The sequence below is a fragment of the Brienomyrus brachyistius genome, chromosome 1 (assembly GCF_023856365.1).
Source record: "Brienomyrus brachyistius isolate T26 chromosome 1, BBRACH_0.4, whole genome shotgun sequence".
Taxonomy (NCBI): Eukaryota; Metazoa; Chordata; class Actinopteri; order Osteoglossiformes; family Mormyridae; genus Brienomyrus; species Brienomyrus brachyistius.
In genome coordinates this window covers 35,902,039-35,921,655 of record NC_064533.1, presented here as the reverse complement: position 1 = coordinate 35,921,655, position 19,617 = coordinate 35,902,039, and the positions used below count along the sequence as shown (strand labels likewise).

General features: G+C 49.2%; 1 protein-coding gene across 2 annotated transcripts in view; it reads right to left on the bottom strand.

Moving 5' to 3' along the window:
• The window catches only part of LOC125731613 (neuropilin-2-like), a 60,686-nt gene that overhangs the window by 37,349 nt on the left and 3,720 nt on the right, over positions 1–19,617 (bottom strand). For both annotated transcript variants that reach the window (XM_049005893.1, XM_049005892.1), the window contains exons 2-4: positions 15,758–15,932; positions 5,192–5,373; positions 1,358–1,585 (exon numbers count right to left, since the gene is read on the bottom strand). In XM_049005893.1, the coding sequence (XP_048861850.1) occupies positions 1,358–1,585; positions 5,192–5,373; positions 15,758–15,932 (585 nt within the window). The remainder of the gene's footprint in view (positions 1–1,357; positions 1,586–5,191; positions 5,374–15,757; positions 15,933–19,617) is intronic.

Sequence of the window (19,617 nt, the reverse complement as noted above, 5' to 3'; positions counted from 1 at the left end):
TTAGAAACACTCAGCTGATGCGTCTATCATTCAGTTTCCTATGTCCCCTTTCTTGACCTTGATTTAATAGCCTGTCCACATCGACATGTGTGTGTCCCATGTCTCAGGCTGCAGTTAGACTGCCTGGCATGAGGAGGCCCTGGACTCCAGGGTCATAAATTCTCCTCCTGCTCGCACCTATCAGAGACACAGGAGTCGAGGGCGTTAAAGGAGCCATGAAATAAGTAGGAATCGATCGTGGCCATTGATTTTCCTTTTGAGGAGAAGTGGATGCTTCAAAGAGGCTCTTGAGCAAATGGCAGAAATAAGTCTCTTTACTGACACCAGGGATGGTTAGCATATCAAGAGTAAGTGGCTGGGAAGCTGTGGACACTCTGTGGGGCACCTTCTGCACCCTGGCTGCCGGTTTCTGACCACAGTGTTACGTTTCCATAACACAGGGCAACGCCACTGAAGACATCCGCTGCAGTGCTGGGTAATAAAGGGGGTTGAATCCCTCAAAATCATAACCACCCCAACAGCCAAAGACGACAAGACGTTCTGGGTTCGCCTCCAAATGACTTAAGGCCTAGAGCATATTCATTCATGCCAGTGTTTGCTGTCTAAATGGAGGCTAATGCTCCTGCCCCAACACCTGACCCAGCGCCCACACAAAAGCAGGCAGACGCATGCACCACTCCAGGCTAAGATCCCGGCCTGCTGTTCCTTCTCTGCCATGCCATAACCCTATAGGCCGCAGAATATTTCCGATGCAGCAGGCTTACCTACAGAGTGCAAATAAGTGGCATAATACACAAATTGTGGCGAGTATGTTGGTCATTTTAATAAAGGAGGCGGCAGCTCTTTTAAAATGGAAGTTGCTCCCTTTATCAACAGCCACTATTGGTTTAATAGTAGAAGTGGCACAGACAGGGAAGTCAACTATTTAAACAGCACTTGATTACATGCTGACGAAATGCATGCATTCCACAACAAACATTACGTGGATATGGCATCTACTATTAATAGAAACACACGTAATACTTTACAGATACGCATGGTGTGGTGCAAAACGTACCTGTAACTAAATGATTAGTTCCACTGACCAGCCCCGCAGTGTCACATTTATTTCAGCCAATCGTGGACAGTGGATGGGATCAGAAGAAATTAAAAAGGTTGCCTCGGGGACCCCGTGCAGGCGGTGCACTGCCATGGTGTTCACTGCGGTGATTACAGCTCATATGATGTCGTACTTCTAAAATGACATTGATTCTGACGATTTTGTCGAAAGTGTACGGCCACCTTAATTTCTAAAGATGCTGGTAAAACACTGAGCAGGCATGGATCTCTCATAGGGATCCCACTGCTCGAGACTCACCCTGCGGCAGGCCATCCCACACCTCCAGCCAGTCATATTTGCACTCCGTCTCCAATGTGAGCAGAGGGTCGTTCTCCAGGTCGAAGGTCAGAAATGTCAAGGTGACTTCCAGGCGGGGCGGCACGATGATGATGAAGGTGCACTCCAAGTTGTGGGGGTACTTGTCCGGGTAGCCTGGGGACTCGATCATGCCCCATGGGCTTGTGAAGTTCTGGGAGCAGTCCGAGCCTGCAACAACCCAACAGCACCCCCAGCGCGGGGTGTGGCCACTATTAGACTAAGCAGCTATGTGTGTGCGGCTCTAAGAAGATGTTCAAGTTTGTGACACCCCTCCCAGGGCCCAGGCATCTCTCTCTAAGACACAGTTTCCCAACCCAATCTGACAGGGAGCTAGGAGGCACCAAGAACCTGAACGTTCTGGGGTCCTTGAGGACCAGATTGAAAAACACTGCTCTAAAGAACCCTGTGCTGAAAGGATCCTTCACCAGGAGAAGATGCCTGAGCATCGACACTTGTACAGAGATGACTGACCCAGACTGGGGCCAAAAGACAGGATGGCATCTGACTACTAACAACAACAAAAACTCACTGTAAATTCTGTCCCTCTTAGGAAACAGGGCTTCACACATGTGCCTCTAACTGGACAAAATAACGAGGTGAGATGGTGTCAGGAGGTTGGTTTCTGGCACGTTCCGTACCCGGGCCGCCCGTGCTCCTGTGCTCTAATTCATATTTGAAACTTCTGCTTGCGTGAGCCAGATGGGCTCCTCAGGAGAGCAGGATAAAGTAGGACGCGTTCGGCAAACAACCCTGAAATCCCCAGCTCCTGGGGGGGAGGGGCTGATGAAATAAGAAGCCTGGTGTCTTTGCTCTGCTGCAACTCACGAAGCATTCGGTGTGTGCTGTGTTTATCCTGCACGCACACATAAATACCACGCTGCCCAAACAAACCCTCTGCTACACGCCAATCCGGGGACATTAACAGCTTCAGGAAGAGGGGGCATCAAGTCTGTTTACCACATACAACAGAGCACCACCGGCATCACCTGCCCCATCTGCTTCAATGCACACACTCACAGGAACACACTCACACACACAGGCAATTTCTCACAGACTCGTACACACCTAGGCACTCGCAGGAAATGGACGCATGTGGGAGTGCATGCAAGCGCATGCCCCTGCATGCAAGCCCTTACACTCAGGCACCCCAGCAGATTAACAGGGACAGTGTTTGCACAGAGGGACGGTTCAGAGGGAGAAAAAAGGAGAGAAGGAGACGAGCGGGAGGGAAAGGGGCTTGTTGACAAGGGCTGGAGTGTATGAGTGCGTGAAGGGCAGCATTAGGTATGAGAAAACAGCCAGTAATCTGGGGCTCTTAACTCTTAAATAACTGTGATGTCTCAACTATTTATACTCCATCTCACAGCTGAGGCCCTGTGCAGGCCTCGTGCTCTCACTCACATAGGGAGGCAGGCAGGCTGCCCGCTGGCCCCCCCATGCCCAGAAATATGGGGGCGGGGGGGGGTGATGAGTTCTCCTTGTGTCCTCCTCCCGCCTTCTGTTAGTGACATCCACCCACATCGAGCGGCACAGAGCAGATTTCTGCGAACTCTATAAGTGGAAGACGCCTCACAGGCCCCAGGCCCGGTCTCTGGGGGGGCTGACCTTAGGAGGGACGTGCCAGGGCAGAGCTGCACTGGGGCGGGGGCTCCCCCTGCTCTCAGCCCTCACATGCAGCTGTAAATAAGCGTCGAGATGAGACCGCCTACAGGATGTGGCTCTTAGCTTAGCTGCAGCTAGCAGGGTGTTCAGCCTGCTTTTGACAGGCTCACGACTGGCCCTATGGTCACCCCCCCCACCCCCCTGTGTGGTTTATGCAGACTGTGCTGTCAGTGCAGTCCATGCAGACTGCTAACTGTGTAGACTGTGCTGTCAGTGCAGTCTATGCAGACTGTGCTATCTGTGTAGACTGTGCTGTCAGTGCAGTCTGCAAAATCTATGCCTGCCAGCTGTTCCAGCGGCACAGCATGCATCAGAGCAGAGTTTCCACCCCTGGGGCTGGCAGACCTGATCCGCACATGCCCAGCATGCATTTGGAGAGGGGTGGCCACTCAGAGGAAAGTTATGAGGATGCTGCTATATACTGGATCTGGGAGGCCTGGATGGTGTGAGGAAGCCGCTCTGTGTGCACACTGATGCTACTACCAGTCTGCCCCTCTCCGCGGCACTAAGTATCAGCATTTAACAACTTGGACAATTGGGAAAATGGCGGGAAAAAACACCACAGCCTTTTCACATTAACGCTATTAATACGCAATAATGCATAAAGTGCACAAAGATCATGCCCTGCTTGTACACAAGATGGGGCGGAGCCTGAATTAACATCGAATCTGCTCTTCTCAGGTTCCAGAATGAAGCTTAAAGGAAAGCCCCTCCGGAATGTGCCGGAACAGCAGCAGCTGAGGGGCATGCAGGGGGCTTGTCCTACTCCAAGCTCTGATGCGCGACAAGTCACCTCACAGTCGCCATGGCAACAGCAACAGAGGTAGGTGACGGGCAGGCGTGGTCGAGGGGTAAACTAAGGCATGACTAAACGGGAAGGATCCCGGTAATGAGGACAAATAAAGCGAAGTGGCAAGTGCTCTCTGCACTGGCAGCTCCCCTTGTCCTCTAGGCCCCCCTAAGATGACAGGGAGGTTGCACACTGCACTGGCTAAGAGTGCAGGGGGATGGGTGTCCTTAACTCCACTCTGCTCCCTGGCCCAGGACACCTCTGGAGCTAAGGGGTATGAGAGAGCAAGCATGCATTCAATTGGCAGTGATGGATCAGGGAGCAATCCACTCTGGTCAAGGGGCCCAAAAATATCATCTCCAAAGCCATACCAGTGTGCAGTAGAGTTTAGCAAAGCATCTTGATTTCCTGTCAGAGAGGAAGGGCAGGATCTGATGCAACCTGCACCCCCACCCCCAGCCCAGGGCGGCCACTCTGCACTGTGTATTTGTATAAGATCCAATCACAGGGCGAGAGCACGGCAAGCTGTCTGCTCTCGCCACACAGGCGGCCAGAGCACCAATGTAAATAAACACGCGTCCCGGGGGAGGCTCGCTTTCTGGCTCTGCTTGGCTTTCTTCCACCCCGTACTTGTAAACAGTGGTTTTCGGAAATATTTGACAAGAGTGTGACATGCTAAAACAAACAGCGGCACCTTTGTGCATCAGTGGGGAAGACATCTTCAAGTGGCCCTGGCGTGAGGACACGCTCATGTAGACATCACTTGCAGTGCGGAGGTATTACTGACACCATGGTAACCACATTTACAGGGCACCTGATCTCAGCGCTAGTCAGACTGTTTATTGTGGCTTAGCCTGGAGGCCAAGTCGCACCTGCTGCAGGGGCCCTAGGGACTCATCTGGCTATTCATGAGATCACACCATCCTTGAGATGCAGGAGAAGCCCTCCTCCATCATCCAGCACCCTACAGTTACTCTTTCACCCCTTTGTCCCTGAGCCACAAGGCTGACTCTTAGCATGCTTGCTCAGTGAAATCTGTCTAGTGCACTCGGGGAAAACTTTTCCGATGCACCTGGGGGGGCAGCAGTACTACATGCAGGAAGTATACTGTCCTATTTAATCCTGAGCACTGGCGGCTTTCACCTTAACAACTCGCACAGAAACCCTCACCAGCAACCAAATAAACACAGATGCCTCCCAGAATGCATCTTGGCTAAAAACCCCAACAGAATGCTAACAACCCTGATCAAGGGAAACCTCCAGTGAGACTTAAATTACACCCTTCGGTTTGGTCAGGAAGAATTTCATACTTTAACCCTTACCTATCTTTAAGATCTCATAGCGCAGTGAGAATCCTGCTCCCTGGTGGGCGTAGTCCGAGACAAACTTAATGTGCACCATAGGTCCAGACGAGATGAGGGGGGGTGGGGCGATGTTGCTGCAGTGCTTCCCCAGAAGATCTGCTGACTCTGAGTTGCCGTCCCGGATCTCGATGAAGTCATATCTGTGCCGGGACAGATGGGCAGAGGGTCAGCAGAGGGCAGCAGTGCAGCAGGTGGGATCAATTCGTCCAGATCAAAGCTGGAGTGACCTTTGACCCATGCTGACCTTCAGCACTCGCACAACAAACACTAGATTCATTCCTGTCAGCTCTGATGGGATTTGGAACCAAGACCAAAGACACCTGCCTCTCCCAAATGACCACTGCAACATTTTACCCAAAAGTAACCCAACACAAAGCTCAACGGCCCGCAGTCCGGACCAGGTCCCCGGTCCCCGTTTCACTGCGTAAACTTCAGTCTGCATTTGACGGGACTTTACGCTGTGTTTACAGCATTGCATGAAGGTTGTGTTTTCCTACAGGACCATATCACGGAAGTGCTCCTCGACGTGCTTCTGTGCTCTCTGCCAGCGTGCCCAGCTCTGATCTTCACTGCACGGCTGGAGTGCCTCTCCAGAGCAGAGTCACAGGCGGCGCTCCACTGAGCCCAGGTTCGGATAAGCTTGGCATGATAAGGAAGGCCTGTGCTTGCTGGAAGGAATTCTGCAAAGCCTGTCTGCTCCGCACGGCTCGTGGCTTGCCGTCGCCACGGTAATGAGCGCAGCTCTTCTCCTTGTGTCTGTTTTCACATCATCGACAGTGTTGCCTGGGGAGGATTATGCACATGAGGCCACGGTCAGACAGAGAGCGAGTCTGATCTCAATTAACTTTGATATAAACACTTAGGTTACGTGCATCTACAATTTCTCACCTGACTGAAACTGATGGCATTTTTTTTTTTTTAGGAAACGAAACAGCGACAAAAAGGGTGGAAACACGGGTTCAAAAGAAGCGCACCCCTTAGAGCAGCGAATGGTGTCGCGCTGCTTTCCTGACCTTCTGTAAAAGCTGGCAGAGCAAGGCCTGACAGTAACAGACACAGGCTTACGGTTTACTGAGGCAAATGAACAGACAATGGAATGCAGAGGGCCAACAACAGCACTCCACTGTCACGCTAATAAAGCCAATTTCGGCTACATTTGGGCAGCAGACATGGGATTCAGAGCCAAACAGAGATGCCGGATGGGATATTTAAGTGGCAGGATATGCATTTTGTGCCTTGCTGTGATGTTTTGATGAAAGTCACATGGATATGAACACACAACACTAACGGGCCCAAAGGCAGGACCCAGATGGGGAATAGCAGCCCTGGGCTCAGACAGAAAGCAACAAAACCGAGGTCGGTGCTCACATGACTGCCAGTACCACGTCACTCTGGGAGCCGGGGGAGGGGGTTACGGAAGGTCACAGAGGGGTCACTATGCTCCAGCAAGACGGACTCCAGCAGATGCCCCTTGGCTGGGTGTTGATAAACAGGGTCACTGAGTAGATGGCTGATAGAGCAGAGCACTACAGTGCTCCCCAGCCAGATGATACAACGTTCCCTGCTACCTCCCTGCTCAGCGGTGCCGCCCTGTTGGTTCAGTGGTCAGTGTTGCAACTGCAGGGCATGGGGGGGTTGTTTTTGGGAGCAGGATCAGATGGCCACACGCTCTACTTGATCTGCATTATCCCACTTAGTCCAGATTCTGTCATTGGAAAAACAGAGGTGTCCTTGCAAGCCCCAGACTACGGGCGGGCACCGTGCTCCATATCCATGGCTGCCACTGGCACATACCAGCTTGGGCAACAGGAGCAAAAACCTCCAGGCTGAATCAGGAAGGTGCCTGAGTTTTAATTGATTTCTTTGTGGCCTATGGGCGGCTGTGGATTAGAGGTGAAGTGTGTACGATTCTCCCATGCGATTAGCGGCAAAGCGTGTGCCATTGCCTGCGATGGAGGATCGATGTTGGTTTATCTCCATCAACTTCCCGGCGATGAGACTGAGACTAGCCAGGATGGGTCTGGGTTCAACTGGGTTCCCTCCATCTCCCTCCTGCTGCAGAACAGTGTGTCTGATATGGCAGCAGAGAGAAGGTAGCAGATCTGGGAAGTCCAAGCGCCAGACAGATTAAACTATTGATTCACCAATAAGGAAATTTCTGCTGATAATTTTGAAAACTGACACTGATACAATATTGATTGTTTGGGAGGTTCTGCTTAATTAAGTGTATTTAATAAAAAAATACATTCCAAAATTATGAAAAAGTATTTTTGGTTAAAAACGCTGACAGTTCCAGAAGCACCAGTGATGGACAAAATGACGCTTCATGAACCCTTTCAAACAATAGCGCCTTCATCCTTCCTCCTCTCCACCTGCCGCTTGCAGCATGCCATCAGCTCATCTCCATACAGGTAAAGTGCTCATTAATTGCCATTTATTATTTAATTTCATGTTTATTGCTTTTGTATGTGTGCTATTTCATGAGTGTATTAGTTTTATATTGATTGTCAGTGCTTTTTATCATTAGTTAGGTAGCTAGAGGTCTGGAACGGACATTATTTCTTATGGGGAAATTCAAGTTGGACCGCAAACCAAACCACAACTCAACCAGCCTTCTTCAATGAATTCATGTTCCAAGCAACTACTGTATTTATACATTTGCATAGATCTTTAAATTTATGACATTAATAACAGAGAAGAGCGGTTCATCAAGTGTGATAAATGCCGTAATTTTCCAAGTAATATCTTTTGATTTCGCACTGTCCACATTGAACTTTATTTTGCTATTAAATGTTTGCCTTACTGACAGATTAGCATTATTCAGCAGCACTGCAGCCTTCATTATTACAACAGTTTTGTTTTTCAAAAACTCTTCATAGTCTTCACTGTCTCGCCTAAAGGGGAGCAATCAAATTTGCGTTGAAATGTTTATTAGTAGTTCCTCCTCATGAAAATTTTAGCAGAGCAATATTTGCAAAATGCATTTCTAATGACGTTAAAATAATTCCACACCGCAGACATTTTTCTAACCGTTTAGTATGCGGGTTTGCGAAGCAATATGGGTCATCATTTTAAAGAGAATTATCGGCAGTAAATATCGGCTCATTTTTATTCATTGGCTAATGACTGATTGTTGCTGTACCTGCCGATACAAGATAGCTGGCCGATAGAATCGGTACATCTCTAGAATAAACCCATCCTCAGATACCTGCTAGACACTGCAATGAGCGCCGCACAGAGCATCCGCTGATGGGGCCCTGGAAGCTTCGTATTCTGCACAGCAAAGGCAGACGAGGTCACGGCCCACCTCCGTGCCGGTACAGCTGGCTTTAGGCGCGTGATTACCCTCCGGTAAGTGCCCAGAATGACAGCCAGGTGTGTCTATGCCCGTTGCCTGATCTTAATTAAAGCACAGCCCACCCTGCTAAGCTAAGTTCTTTTACCTCTCATCGGCGCTGATATTCATCTCTCAGCCTCCGCACATGCTCGGAGGGGATCGACTGTGTCTCTGTGCAAAGTGATGCAGTGATGGTCACAGGGGACCTTTTCGGCAGCAGGACCGAGGCCAAGGCCTATGTGGTGCCGGAGAGGATCTGCCTGTGAGCTTCGGTCTGCGCCAGCGGCTGGCCATGCGCCTGCTTCCAGTCGGGATGCCCGGTGCTATAGAAACTACAGCGTCTGCCCTGGGGATGGTTAGTGACCATCTAAGTGCCTCTGAAATATTGAGCAGACGTTGGAATGAATCCCCAAATGACTGACACAGCTGCCACTTACAATCCTTCCTGAAAACAAATGCTCACCTTCCCCCCCACCATCCCGTACACCAAGCCCGCAGGCAGAAGCCATCACAGGAGAGGTATAGACTGTGGTTTGAGTCCTTTACTAGGGGTATTAACCCAGGGATCTAATGGCTTTCAAATCCTTCCTCTTATGCTATTGCTTCCTGAGGTAAATGTCTATTACTAGGGCTGTAAGTCACTGGCCACAAGATGATTTGATTCGATCATGATTATTGAGGGAGCAACTCGATGCATTAATAATCATTAATCTTTTTATCACAACTGGATTTGATTAATCGATTATTTTGATGCCCTAAATTCAAACCTTTTTATAACTTTGCTGAAAAAAATGTTAAATATTACCATGGAAACTTAATTACACACTATTAAAGGAATACAAAGAAAATAGAATCTCAGACCATTAATCCTTATTGACATTATGACAAGAAAATGGCTGATGATTGCAGTGGACAATCTCCCCTATTTCTGTGTCTATAGCACTTGAGCTGCTAACTTCACAAATTAATATAGATTAAATATTTTATCCCAAAAAAATAGATTTTGATCTTTATCATCTTTATGCCAATACTGAGGGTATTTTGGCCTCAAATGCAATCACAAATTTCAGCTGCAAGACCTATTTCACCACTAAAACCAAAGTTAAAAGCAAGTGACATATTATAAAATACAAAGCTCATGGCAAACTTTGGACGTGTCCTTCAGAACCTGTAGATGGATGAAAACCAAAGAGTGAATTACAGCAACCCCCGAGTCACATGGATGCTGTGCCTATGAATCCTGCATGACAGCTGTGGAGGGCAATGAAGAAGGGCCTGCTTCTCCCGGACAGGGAGTGACCTCTAGGCAGAAGTCATGGCCAGCATAGCAGCTGAGGTGGGGCGGGGCATTTATGATCAGCCTCCAGTGATTCCCTGATTTCCCACACTGATTAGCGTTCTCCTGAGGTGCTGTGGGAAGACGATATCATTGTCACAGCTCGATGCCACATTACCACTCAGCAGCTATTGTACAACCAGCACAGGCTCAAAAAAAAAAAAAAAAAAAAAAAAAAAAAAAAAAAAAAGACCTCAAATGATAAAGTAACAATGAAAGTCCCCGAACAGACCATGAGCTAAATCCTAGCTAACTGTGCTGCTGCTGGTGCATCCATCAGACGACTCGGGCACATCAAAACTGGGAGGAGAACCGCAGTTCTGTGTTAGTCACGGTACTAATCCTGCGACACAGGCACAGCACTTCCAAGGAAACTCCCCCAGCTGTAAAAAACACGCTCATATTTAAACGCTTTAGTAAAATGTCCACCTGCACAAATAGCAACCATGTGAAACTGCTTTGCAAGTCACTTTGGATTAAGGCGTTTGCTAAGAATGCAAACTGAAGAGACACATGCCCTAATCTCCGCTCTCCTGGGTGCCTCCACGCACCACAGTGGAACCCCGTTTAAGAAGGCAAACATGGGATTACAATATTTGGCCACGTGAAAGCCTCAGTGCGCTACAGACCCGAGGAGATAATGCCCTCCCCTGTTGTACAAGCTAGGCTCACCCCGAGAGGTGGCTCGGGGTTTGTACAATGAACTCCTCTTATTTGTCTTGGTAAAGCATCACAAAGCTAAAGTCAACAGCGTCTGACATGCCGAGCGCCTAGTGTGGGCCGAGCCAGACCTTTTCCTCACAGCTGAAAAAAAAAAAATGCTCAGACGACATCCCAGACACTCAGAAAACAGGAACAGCCGCGGCCATAACAGCCAAACAGTAACTGAACTCCTCCCTACAGCGGATAAGATCAGCCTCAGGTCCACTGGCCTTTCCAGCTTTTTCATGAAGCATCCTCGCCTGTGTCTCAGGAGACAGGAATTCAGGGGGGATAAGGGAACGGCCAGCAGTCCTTCCTTCTTATTGTAACTATGTGTGGCTAATATCCGCAGACAGGATTAATCTCCCACAGTGAAGAATAAAGGGGGAGAGGCGGCCGGGACTTAGGGAGAGAGAGAGAGAGAGAAGCTTGAGTGGGAAAGTGCACGGCATGTATCTACATTTTTATTAAATCCATTCAGTACCAGGCAATGCATAAATTGGAGTTGAGAGACCTTTGGAATGGCTCCTATATTTCCCCAAATAATTATGGGCTACAATAACGCCTTTAAAGATGGTGGCAGAGTGGAGGGAGCAAGACACCCGGTGGCTATGAAACTGGCGTGCATTGGGGCATCAGGCATCCCAGAACCAGCTGCAGCTGTGAGACTGGCTTATGCTGGGGTGTGTCAAGGCACCCCGGACCCAGCTGTGAGGCTGGCGTGTGCTGGGGCATGTCAGGCAGCCCAGACGTGGCTATGAAGCAGGCGTGCATTGGGGCATCAGGCATTCCGGACCCGGCTGTGAGGCTGGCGTGTGTTGGGGCGTGTCAGGCAGCCCGGACGTGGCTGTGAGACTGGTTTATGCTGGGGTGTGTCAGGCAGCCCGGACCCGGCTGTGAGTCTGGCGTGTGCTGGGGCGTGTTAGGCAGCCCAGACGTGGCTGTGAGGCTGGCATGTGCTGGGGCATCAGGCATCCAGGAACCAGCTGCAACTGTGAGACTGGCTTATGCTGGGGTGTGACAGGCAGCTCAGATGTGGCTGTGAGGCTGGCATGTGCTGGAGCGTGTCAGGCAGCCCAGACGTGGCTGTGAGACTGGTTTATGCTGGGGTGTGTCAGGCAGCCCGGACCCGGCTGTGAGGCTGGCAAGTGCTGGGGTGTGTCAGGCAGCCCAGACGTAGCTGTGAGGCTGGCATGTGCTGGGGTGTGTCAGGCAGCCCAGACGTGGCTGTGAGGCTGGCATGTGCTGGGGTGTGTCAGGCAGCCCAGACGTGGCTGTGAGACTGGTTTATGCTGGGGTGTGTCAGGCAGCCCGGACCCGGCTGTGAGACTGGCATGTGCTGGGGTGTGTCAGGCAGCCCAGACGTGGCTGTGAGGCTGGCATGTGCTGGAGCGTGTCAGGCAGCCCAGACGTGGCTGTGAGGCTGGCATGTGCTGGAGCGTGTCAGGCAGCCCGGACGTGGCTGTGAGACTGGTTTATGCTGGGGTGTGTCAGGCAGCCCGGACGTGGCTGTGAGACTGGTTTATGCTGGGGTGTGTCAGGCAGCCCGGACCCGGCTGTGAGGCTGGCATGTGCTGGGGTGTGTCAGGCAGCCCAGACGTGGCTGTGAGGCTGGCATGTGCTGGGGTGTGTCAGGCAGCCCAGACGTGGCTGTGAGGCTGGCATGTGCTGGGGTGTGTCAGGCAGCCCAGACGTGGCTGTGAGACTGGCATGTGCTGGGGTGTGTCAGGCAGCCCAGAAATGGCTGTGAGACTGGCTTATGCTGGGGTGTGTCAGGCAGCCTGAATTTGGCTCTGTGAGGCACGGTCTGCCTGGCACTGGCAGTGACATTCTTCATTGTCAGTAGAGGCCGGTCGTGCCAGAGGCAGCGATCTGGCTCTCCGCATCACTCCATAACACATTTGGAAAGTAGCACAGCTGCCTAGAAACGTTTCAGAGAGCCTTCAGTTAGAGGCCCACTTAGTGTTTACGCCCCACTGTTTATAACATGGAGTCAGCGGGATGAGTGGCCATGAGTGATGTGATGGAGCCTGCCTCCAGAGTAGGCTATGGCTACGAGCAGCACGGCCTGAAAGCCTCTATACTCAATGCCAGCAGAGAAATTACTGTAGACCCACAGTACTGAAAACTGGCACTTCCTGTAGCACTCCTCCTATACCAGGAGCTTCAGTACACCCACTGCTTCGAGTCCTGGATGCTGATGCAGCCTCGCAGTGAAAGGCAAACGTTGTTGGTCAGATGCAGGTCATTGTCAACATACAACATGGATTTGGTCGAAAGTCAGCCCTTCGTTTTATATGCAAATATTATCATACGTTTAGTACACTGTATAGTACACTGCACACTGTAAAATTATATCATCTTTAAGTCATAATGTCTGGTGTTTTTTAACCTTTTTATCATTAATTTCTTAGTTCATTATTATAAAAAACTGCTAAGACACAAATGTATACGAATGTATACTGTACTGTGAGTGCTGTGGACAGAAGCCTCAGCACGATGAATGAATGAGCATCTCGCGGGGATGCTAGCACTGCTAGGAGCTGGAGATGGAGACTTTCATATACCTGCTGGGCAACACTCACGCTGCCAAACGTGGTGCAGTCCTGGCCACATGTATCGCAACAGTCCTGTATCGCAAGTCGACGGCGACCTGTATTGGCGACTGCAGAGTCATGCCTGCTCCTACAGCAGCTGGTCAACAACCTGACTGTAATTCCTCCCCCATATGCCTGGGCTGCCAATGATATGGCCTGTTTGGCTATTCTGAATGGATTGGTTTTTAATCCTTAATTAATTTTAATCCTTTACAATTACAGCGGCCCTACCTCGCATTCCCACTAGCCTGGTGCCCAGCATAAAACTTGCTAATTTGACTACATACACAACATGATACAGAAGCTAATACAACCTTCAAGCCACATGGAGTCCTGCCCACGCCATGTGTTCCCAAGGCGTTCCGGCTGTCTCCTTGCAGAGGATGACCACATGTAACATTCAGCGCGATGTAGTGTGCTAACCCTCCTACCCCAAAGAATTGAGAGGGAACTGGAGTACCAGGACGTGTGTTGGGGTGGGGGAGGGGGGTTGTGCGTCCCACATCATGGTGACCAAATGTCCCCACAATGTGCATTATCTCCTCGGGTCTGTAGCGCACTGAGGCTTTCACGTGGCTAAAACCTGTTACTTTAATTTTTAGCTTGTGGGGATATTTTTTAGGTTTCCACAATACAAACCTCAGTTTTCTAAAAAATCTATGAATGCAATCAAAAATCTAAATGAAGTAAAAATATTGTTACTTATGGTTAGAGCTGGGTAGGGGTTAGGGTGTTAGGGTTAGGGTTATGCCCATAGAAATGGATGGAGAGTCCCCACAATAGTAGGAATACATGAGCGCTGTGTCTGTGTGTGTGTGTGTTTGTGTGTGCGTGGTCACTGGCTGGCTTTACTCGGGTCAGCTTCGAGTACAAACTGGAAGCCAACTGCCAGTCAGCAGCTCCTAGCGCCTGACTGCTTGGTTTCAGGCCAAGAAAGGGTCACATGACCATAGCAGTGCAGCCCTGCGTACTCAAATATAGAGACTAATGGGAGGAAAACAGATGTACAGAGAGTGGCGAAGACGTACAGCTACAGCGGCACAGGACATCACACGAGGCTCACACCACCAGAGAAGCACGTCCTTCCCACAACCTCAGAAAGTAACCACAGCATTGGCGTGAAAAAAGATCTATTTGTCCAACTCAATAAATAAAGGACAGCATTCACGTGGGCTTTATTTTCGAATGGATCCATTAAATAGGTCTGATTCCCAGAGGAAGCCTCTCTTTTTTAAAGCATCAGAAATGTAATTGAGTTTCTCTACTAATCAGAAAGTGGAGCACAGTGTTGGGGGAGGGCAGGGTAGGTTAGCAACAGAACGAGACATTCAAAGCAACAAATATAACACAGATATAAAAACAGAAAGACAAATCTAAACCATAGCGGTGTCAAAAAGACTCTAGAGGAGGACTTTCAATGGCAGATAAAATATTTCACATCTTGCGACAGAAACACATACTAGGAACTTTACAGGCCCAGAAGATGAGACAGACACATGGGTGACATACAGAGGATGGGGTCTCTGTGCGGGAAGCTGGGATCCTGAATTTCCAAAGTGCCCCGTCACCATCCTGCAGGCCTCTGTCTGAACAGTCAGGTACTGCATGGATCACGGCCATGAACAAAACCTACCTCTTTACAACAGAACTGCAAAGACTATGGTCAGCCCTACGCAGCATATACAAACCTAACTGCTCATACTGCAAGTGGCTCTGTTAGGCTCGACAGTGAGTACCAGCAATTAGCATGTGACAGATGAAGGTGCCCATCACTGTTAACCAGTCAGTCAGTCATGCTGCACAGATGGGATGCTGTCTCGACTGCGCTACCCCCGCGGGCTCTCTAATGTGATTGGCGACATAAGACAGAGTTAGTCACGGACACAGGGGAATTGGATGGGGGGGCTGACCCAGATCCCAGAGCCCGAGTTACCTTGTGTTACCTTCCACTGGATATACGAAAAAATTAGCTTGTGTGGGAAATTCTAACTAGTGGCAGGTGGCAACGTAAGATAATTTTTCATATTATAACGTAATCCCTTGTTTTTTTGGCTAATCACCACCCTCCCAACCCCAGGACTGCCCCCCCCCCCCCATGTGCATTCCCTTAAGTGACCAGCAGAGGATGTCAAAAACCAACTCTCAACAACCTGGAATCAACAGCTGATCAAAAAAAGATGCTATGCAAATATGCAAATGTACTCTTCACAAAACATGCTAACGAATGCTTGAAAGCCTAATTACTATTTGCAAACCTGAAGCTGAACTGTAAGTTGAACAACAGCTTTTATTTACACTATCGATCTTGTCGGCAGGGAAAACAAGCTACCTTTAGGGGCAGCATTCATATACAGAAACGCTCCATGAAGAGTAATAGATCTGCAAAGCAGCAGCTTAGAAAGAGCTGTATCCTGTGATTGGGGAAACTCAGGCAGAACACATGTTCCTCTGATCTGGCTGCTGCTGAAGCTCAGCTCCTCGCTTCCCATCCAGCCCATCCACATTCTAACCTGCAACTCCCCGGCCGGAAGAGTGAGCTGCCTGTCCCTTACCTGCAGTCCAGTCTCTCCAGCTCAAAGTGGGGGTTGAAATTGAGCGTGATGCGCTGGGAGGGCTCAGGCGCTGTGATCACCCAACGGCAGCTCTGGTGAGGTGGGTACTCGTGTGGGTACCCCGGTGACGTGATGTAGCCGGGCACGCTGGCATCCAGGTGGCCTCCACAAGGCTCTGCTCGAGAGAGAGAGAGAGAGAGAGAGAGGAAGCAGGGTCCCTCATAAAAACTTCAATGCATCCAAATGCGGCTCGGGTAGCCATCAGGGGACAGAAGCAGCAGGATTACTTCCTGATGCATGCGGACCTTTCCCATAGAGCTAGTCTTTGAGCTAAAACCTTGACAATGAGGTTGGACGCCAATGGAGCCTCCTCCCCAAGAATGACATTTAATGGGTGCTATGGAGCTCTCTCTGCTAGCCAACAGTCTGCAAACATTAGGACACATTTTCAGATTTTATCTCGCTTTCGCCAGAATAATAACTCCCCCAGCGAGGAGCCACCGCGTTTGACACAGGAAGTGACACGCACATTGTGTCTGAAGGTTCAGAGGTCACCGCAGTGCTGTGAGAAGATTTCATCCTTCACAAAGCAGCCATTCTGCCCCCCCCCACCCCCCACCGATGCCACTCTGCAGCCACTTCAACCCACATAGTGGAACATAAAATTTACTTCAGTCATACGGTGGATTTGTATGAATTTCCATAAGGACAACAGCCCTGAGAAGTTTAACCATATGCATGCCATACTAAGACATGGCACATCAAAGATATTTCATTTTAAACCAAAACATCAGAGCACTAAAATACTATTAACACAAATCCCCTACGCCAAACGGCATGTATTTATCGCTTTGACTTCTGCAAAGCTAACTGCCAGAAAGAATTCTGCTGCAAAAATAAAAAGAAATTATTACCGTGAACCTCTCCTCCCACACGGAATACTTGACACGCAAACAAACAAACACACACACAGACACGCGCAAAGCTCTGGTCGCTTCTGTACCACCTGCAGTAGAACAGCAGGGAATGATGGGAAACGTTTCACAGGAAGTGAGAGCCATGATTGACAGTTTGGGGTCTGTGGCTGGCTTCCACAAGGAGGCCTGGGAACAATTAGATCTCCTCTCTCTCTCTCTCTCTCTCTCTCAAAGCAAAATGAACCTTGGGGCCAGACCTGCTCTCCTCCAGATTTTCCTACCCAGAATATTGAAAACATCATTCCGTCCAGTTTCAGAAAACTGGGGACCTGTACTCAGACAGTGCAGCATCACAAGTCAATGCCCATCACCACAAGATGTGCCTGTCCTTTTAAACGAGTGAGTGTCATCTGTTGAAAGGAACAAATGCATCAGCGGCTTCAGATGCAACACTTCCAGCGGGTGACATTTCAAAGCCATTATATTTTTAAGAGTACACTCAAGGCATTGTGGTATTCCATTTGACAAGCACCCTCAACTGCCATCTTCATATCACAGCTCACTTAGGCACTTCCAGATTATCAAACCAGCATATAGGAGTGTATTCATGTACCCTCCATATCACACTAATGCACACACACACACACATTCTTTCCATAATTCCTTCATTCATCTACTGGTAGAAAAAAACATGGCCTGAATTATTCTACCGAGTGAATTACAGACTAAGCATTTATGCTGATGTCGAATAGGCTGACGAGCCTTGGAATATAAAGCAGGGTTACGCAATGTGATGCCATCTGAGGAACTGCCGGCATGGAAGTCTTCCTATGGCCAAAGGTGAGTCTCCCCACATGGGAAGATGGAGATCAGGGCTTGCCGAGCTCCACTAACAGGTGTGCCTGCTCTATGACTCTCACACATTGGACCATCCTGGCAGCACAGGGCTGACAGAGGAGGGCGGGACCCTCGGGACCCTCCCTTCCATCCAGTGCTTCGGAGGGGGTCAGTCTCCAGACATGGCCAGAGCGGGATAGCCATGAGGAGGGCAGGAACATGGCAATGCGATGCAGGAGGCAATGCAAGCATGTTGACCGCAAGCGGCAGCACATGCGTGGATGTGTATGAGTTCATAGCTGACAGCAGAATTATCTCCTTGCCATGAGGTTCCTGTCAACCCCCCCCCCCCCCCCCCATCACCTTAATTAAAAAGTACTTTCGCCTCAGGTTAGAGAATGGGGGGAGAGGCTGCTGCTAGGATGCCCCTTTCCCCTCCAGAAGAGCACTGGTCAGTAGCCCACCGACTCCTATGGAGCTGCCTGTTTTTAATCAACCACCTCGGGCAGGCTGAGCTGACAGACAGCAACAGCTCACATACGCAAACAGTACCATTGTTCCGGACAGGGGTCCCCAGAGCGGCGGCCATGACCATGAACGTGATGAAGATGCCTCCAAATCCATCAACATACAAGCCGCTTCACCCACAATTACAAATTAAGCACCTCCACAGAAACCAGATACACACTAGGTATCAACTCCCACCGTTTCATAGCACTGGCGACTACTGATGAATACAGAAAGCTTTATCAAATTCTGGGGGGGGGGGGATCTTCATTTAAAAATGAAATCAATTGATTGTCACTTTACTGCTCCATGTCCGTAACCATGCAACTGATATCCAAATCCTCACTGGAGGACTGAGAAGGACAGATGTAGTAAGACGCCAGCCGTCGAATCTCGGGCATCTAACAGCCATCTCTATCCTACACCCGTCAGCAAGACGCGAGCTATTTTTTAAAGTTGCTTCTTTTCTTAACACATGGATGAACCCCATCTCATCACCCCTCCTTCCTGTTTTGTGCATTCTGGGCATGGATTACGAGGTGTCCCCATAAACACTGCTAAATGACACTAAGCACCCATGTGGGGAATTACAATGAAACGTTGCATTATTTATGGATGCTTGCTTGTTTGGAATTTCACACCGATAACAGTGTTTCGGCACTTCTCGGTTCCTTGTGTGATTAAACAAGTACCCGTTTCATTACCTGTCCTCGTTTTCGGGAATCTCTGAATGACATTGCTTTTCTGTGAAAGTTAATGTCATCTATTCCAGTCAACAAAATATTTCTTAGGGTATGTGTGTTTTTAGCTATAATAGGCTGGTCATCTAAAGCTTATATTTTCTGATAGGATGTAAAAACGTATTTCTGCACTGTAACAGAATTATTTCTGCATTTTTTTGGTCTTTCAATGGACTCTCCTAGTTGTTTATTACACCCGTTATCCACAGTCAATACATCTCAGTGAAAAAAATGCCTTATAGAAGAAAACAAAACAATAAACGTCGGATATCTATATTTACCGGAAGCCACTACTCTGTGCTTCTGAGCTCCGTAATAGACAGCTGTCCTGCTGTGCCTTTCATTTCATCTTGTTTCACTGTCTCATGAGATGCCTGTTCCTCTTTCACACTTTGACGCAAGGCGATGGCTGTTTTGTAGAATCTGGACCTAACTTCTCGATGATTCTAATCCCATTCGGCTCCGATCTCTGCAGCTCTGCCCTCTAGTGGCACTCCACTCCGTGACTGATTCCTACTGGCCTCCATTCTGCACCCTAGGTGACTATTGGCTCTTCCTTGTTCAGCACTACTCCATTGCTCCTCTAGTTCCCTATATCTAAATCAGCAAAACTTGCAGTAGGGGATCAGAGCAAAACTGCCAGATACCAGAACAGCAGTACAGCTGCCAAGGATTCGCATACCTCACAGAAGGAATTAGCGTGTCAGCAGTTACACAGGCTGATCCAAGCCGCAATCTCCTTCTCTCTGCTCATACTTCCAACAAACCGAGATCTTTATATTACAGCGCAGCAGAGAAATACACCAGCAACAGTAAAGATCTCAAAACTAATCAGCTAAGAATGCGGATGAGAGACAAT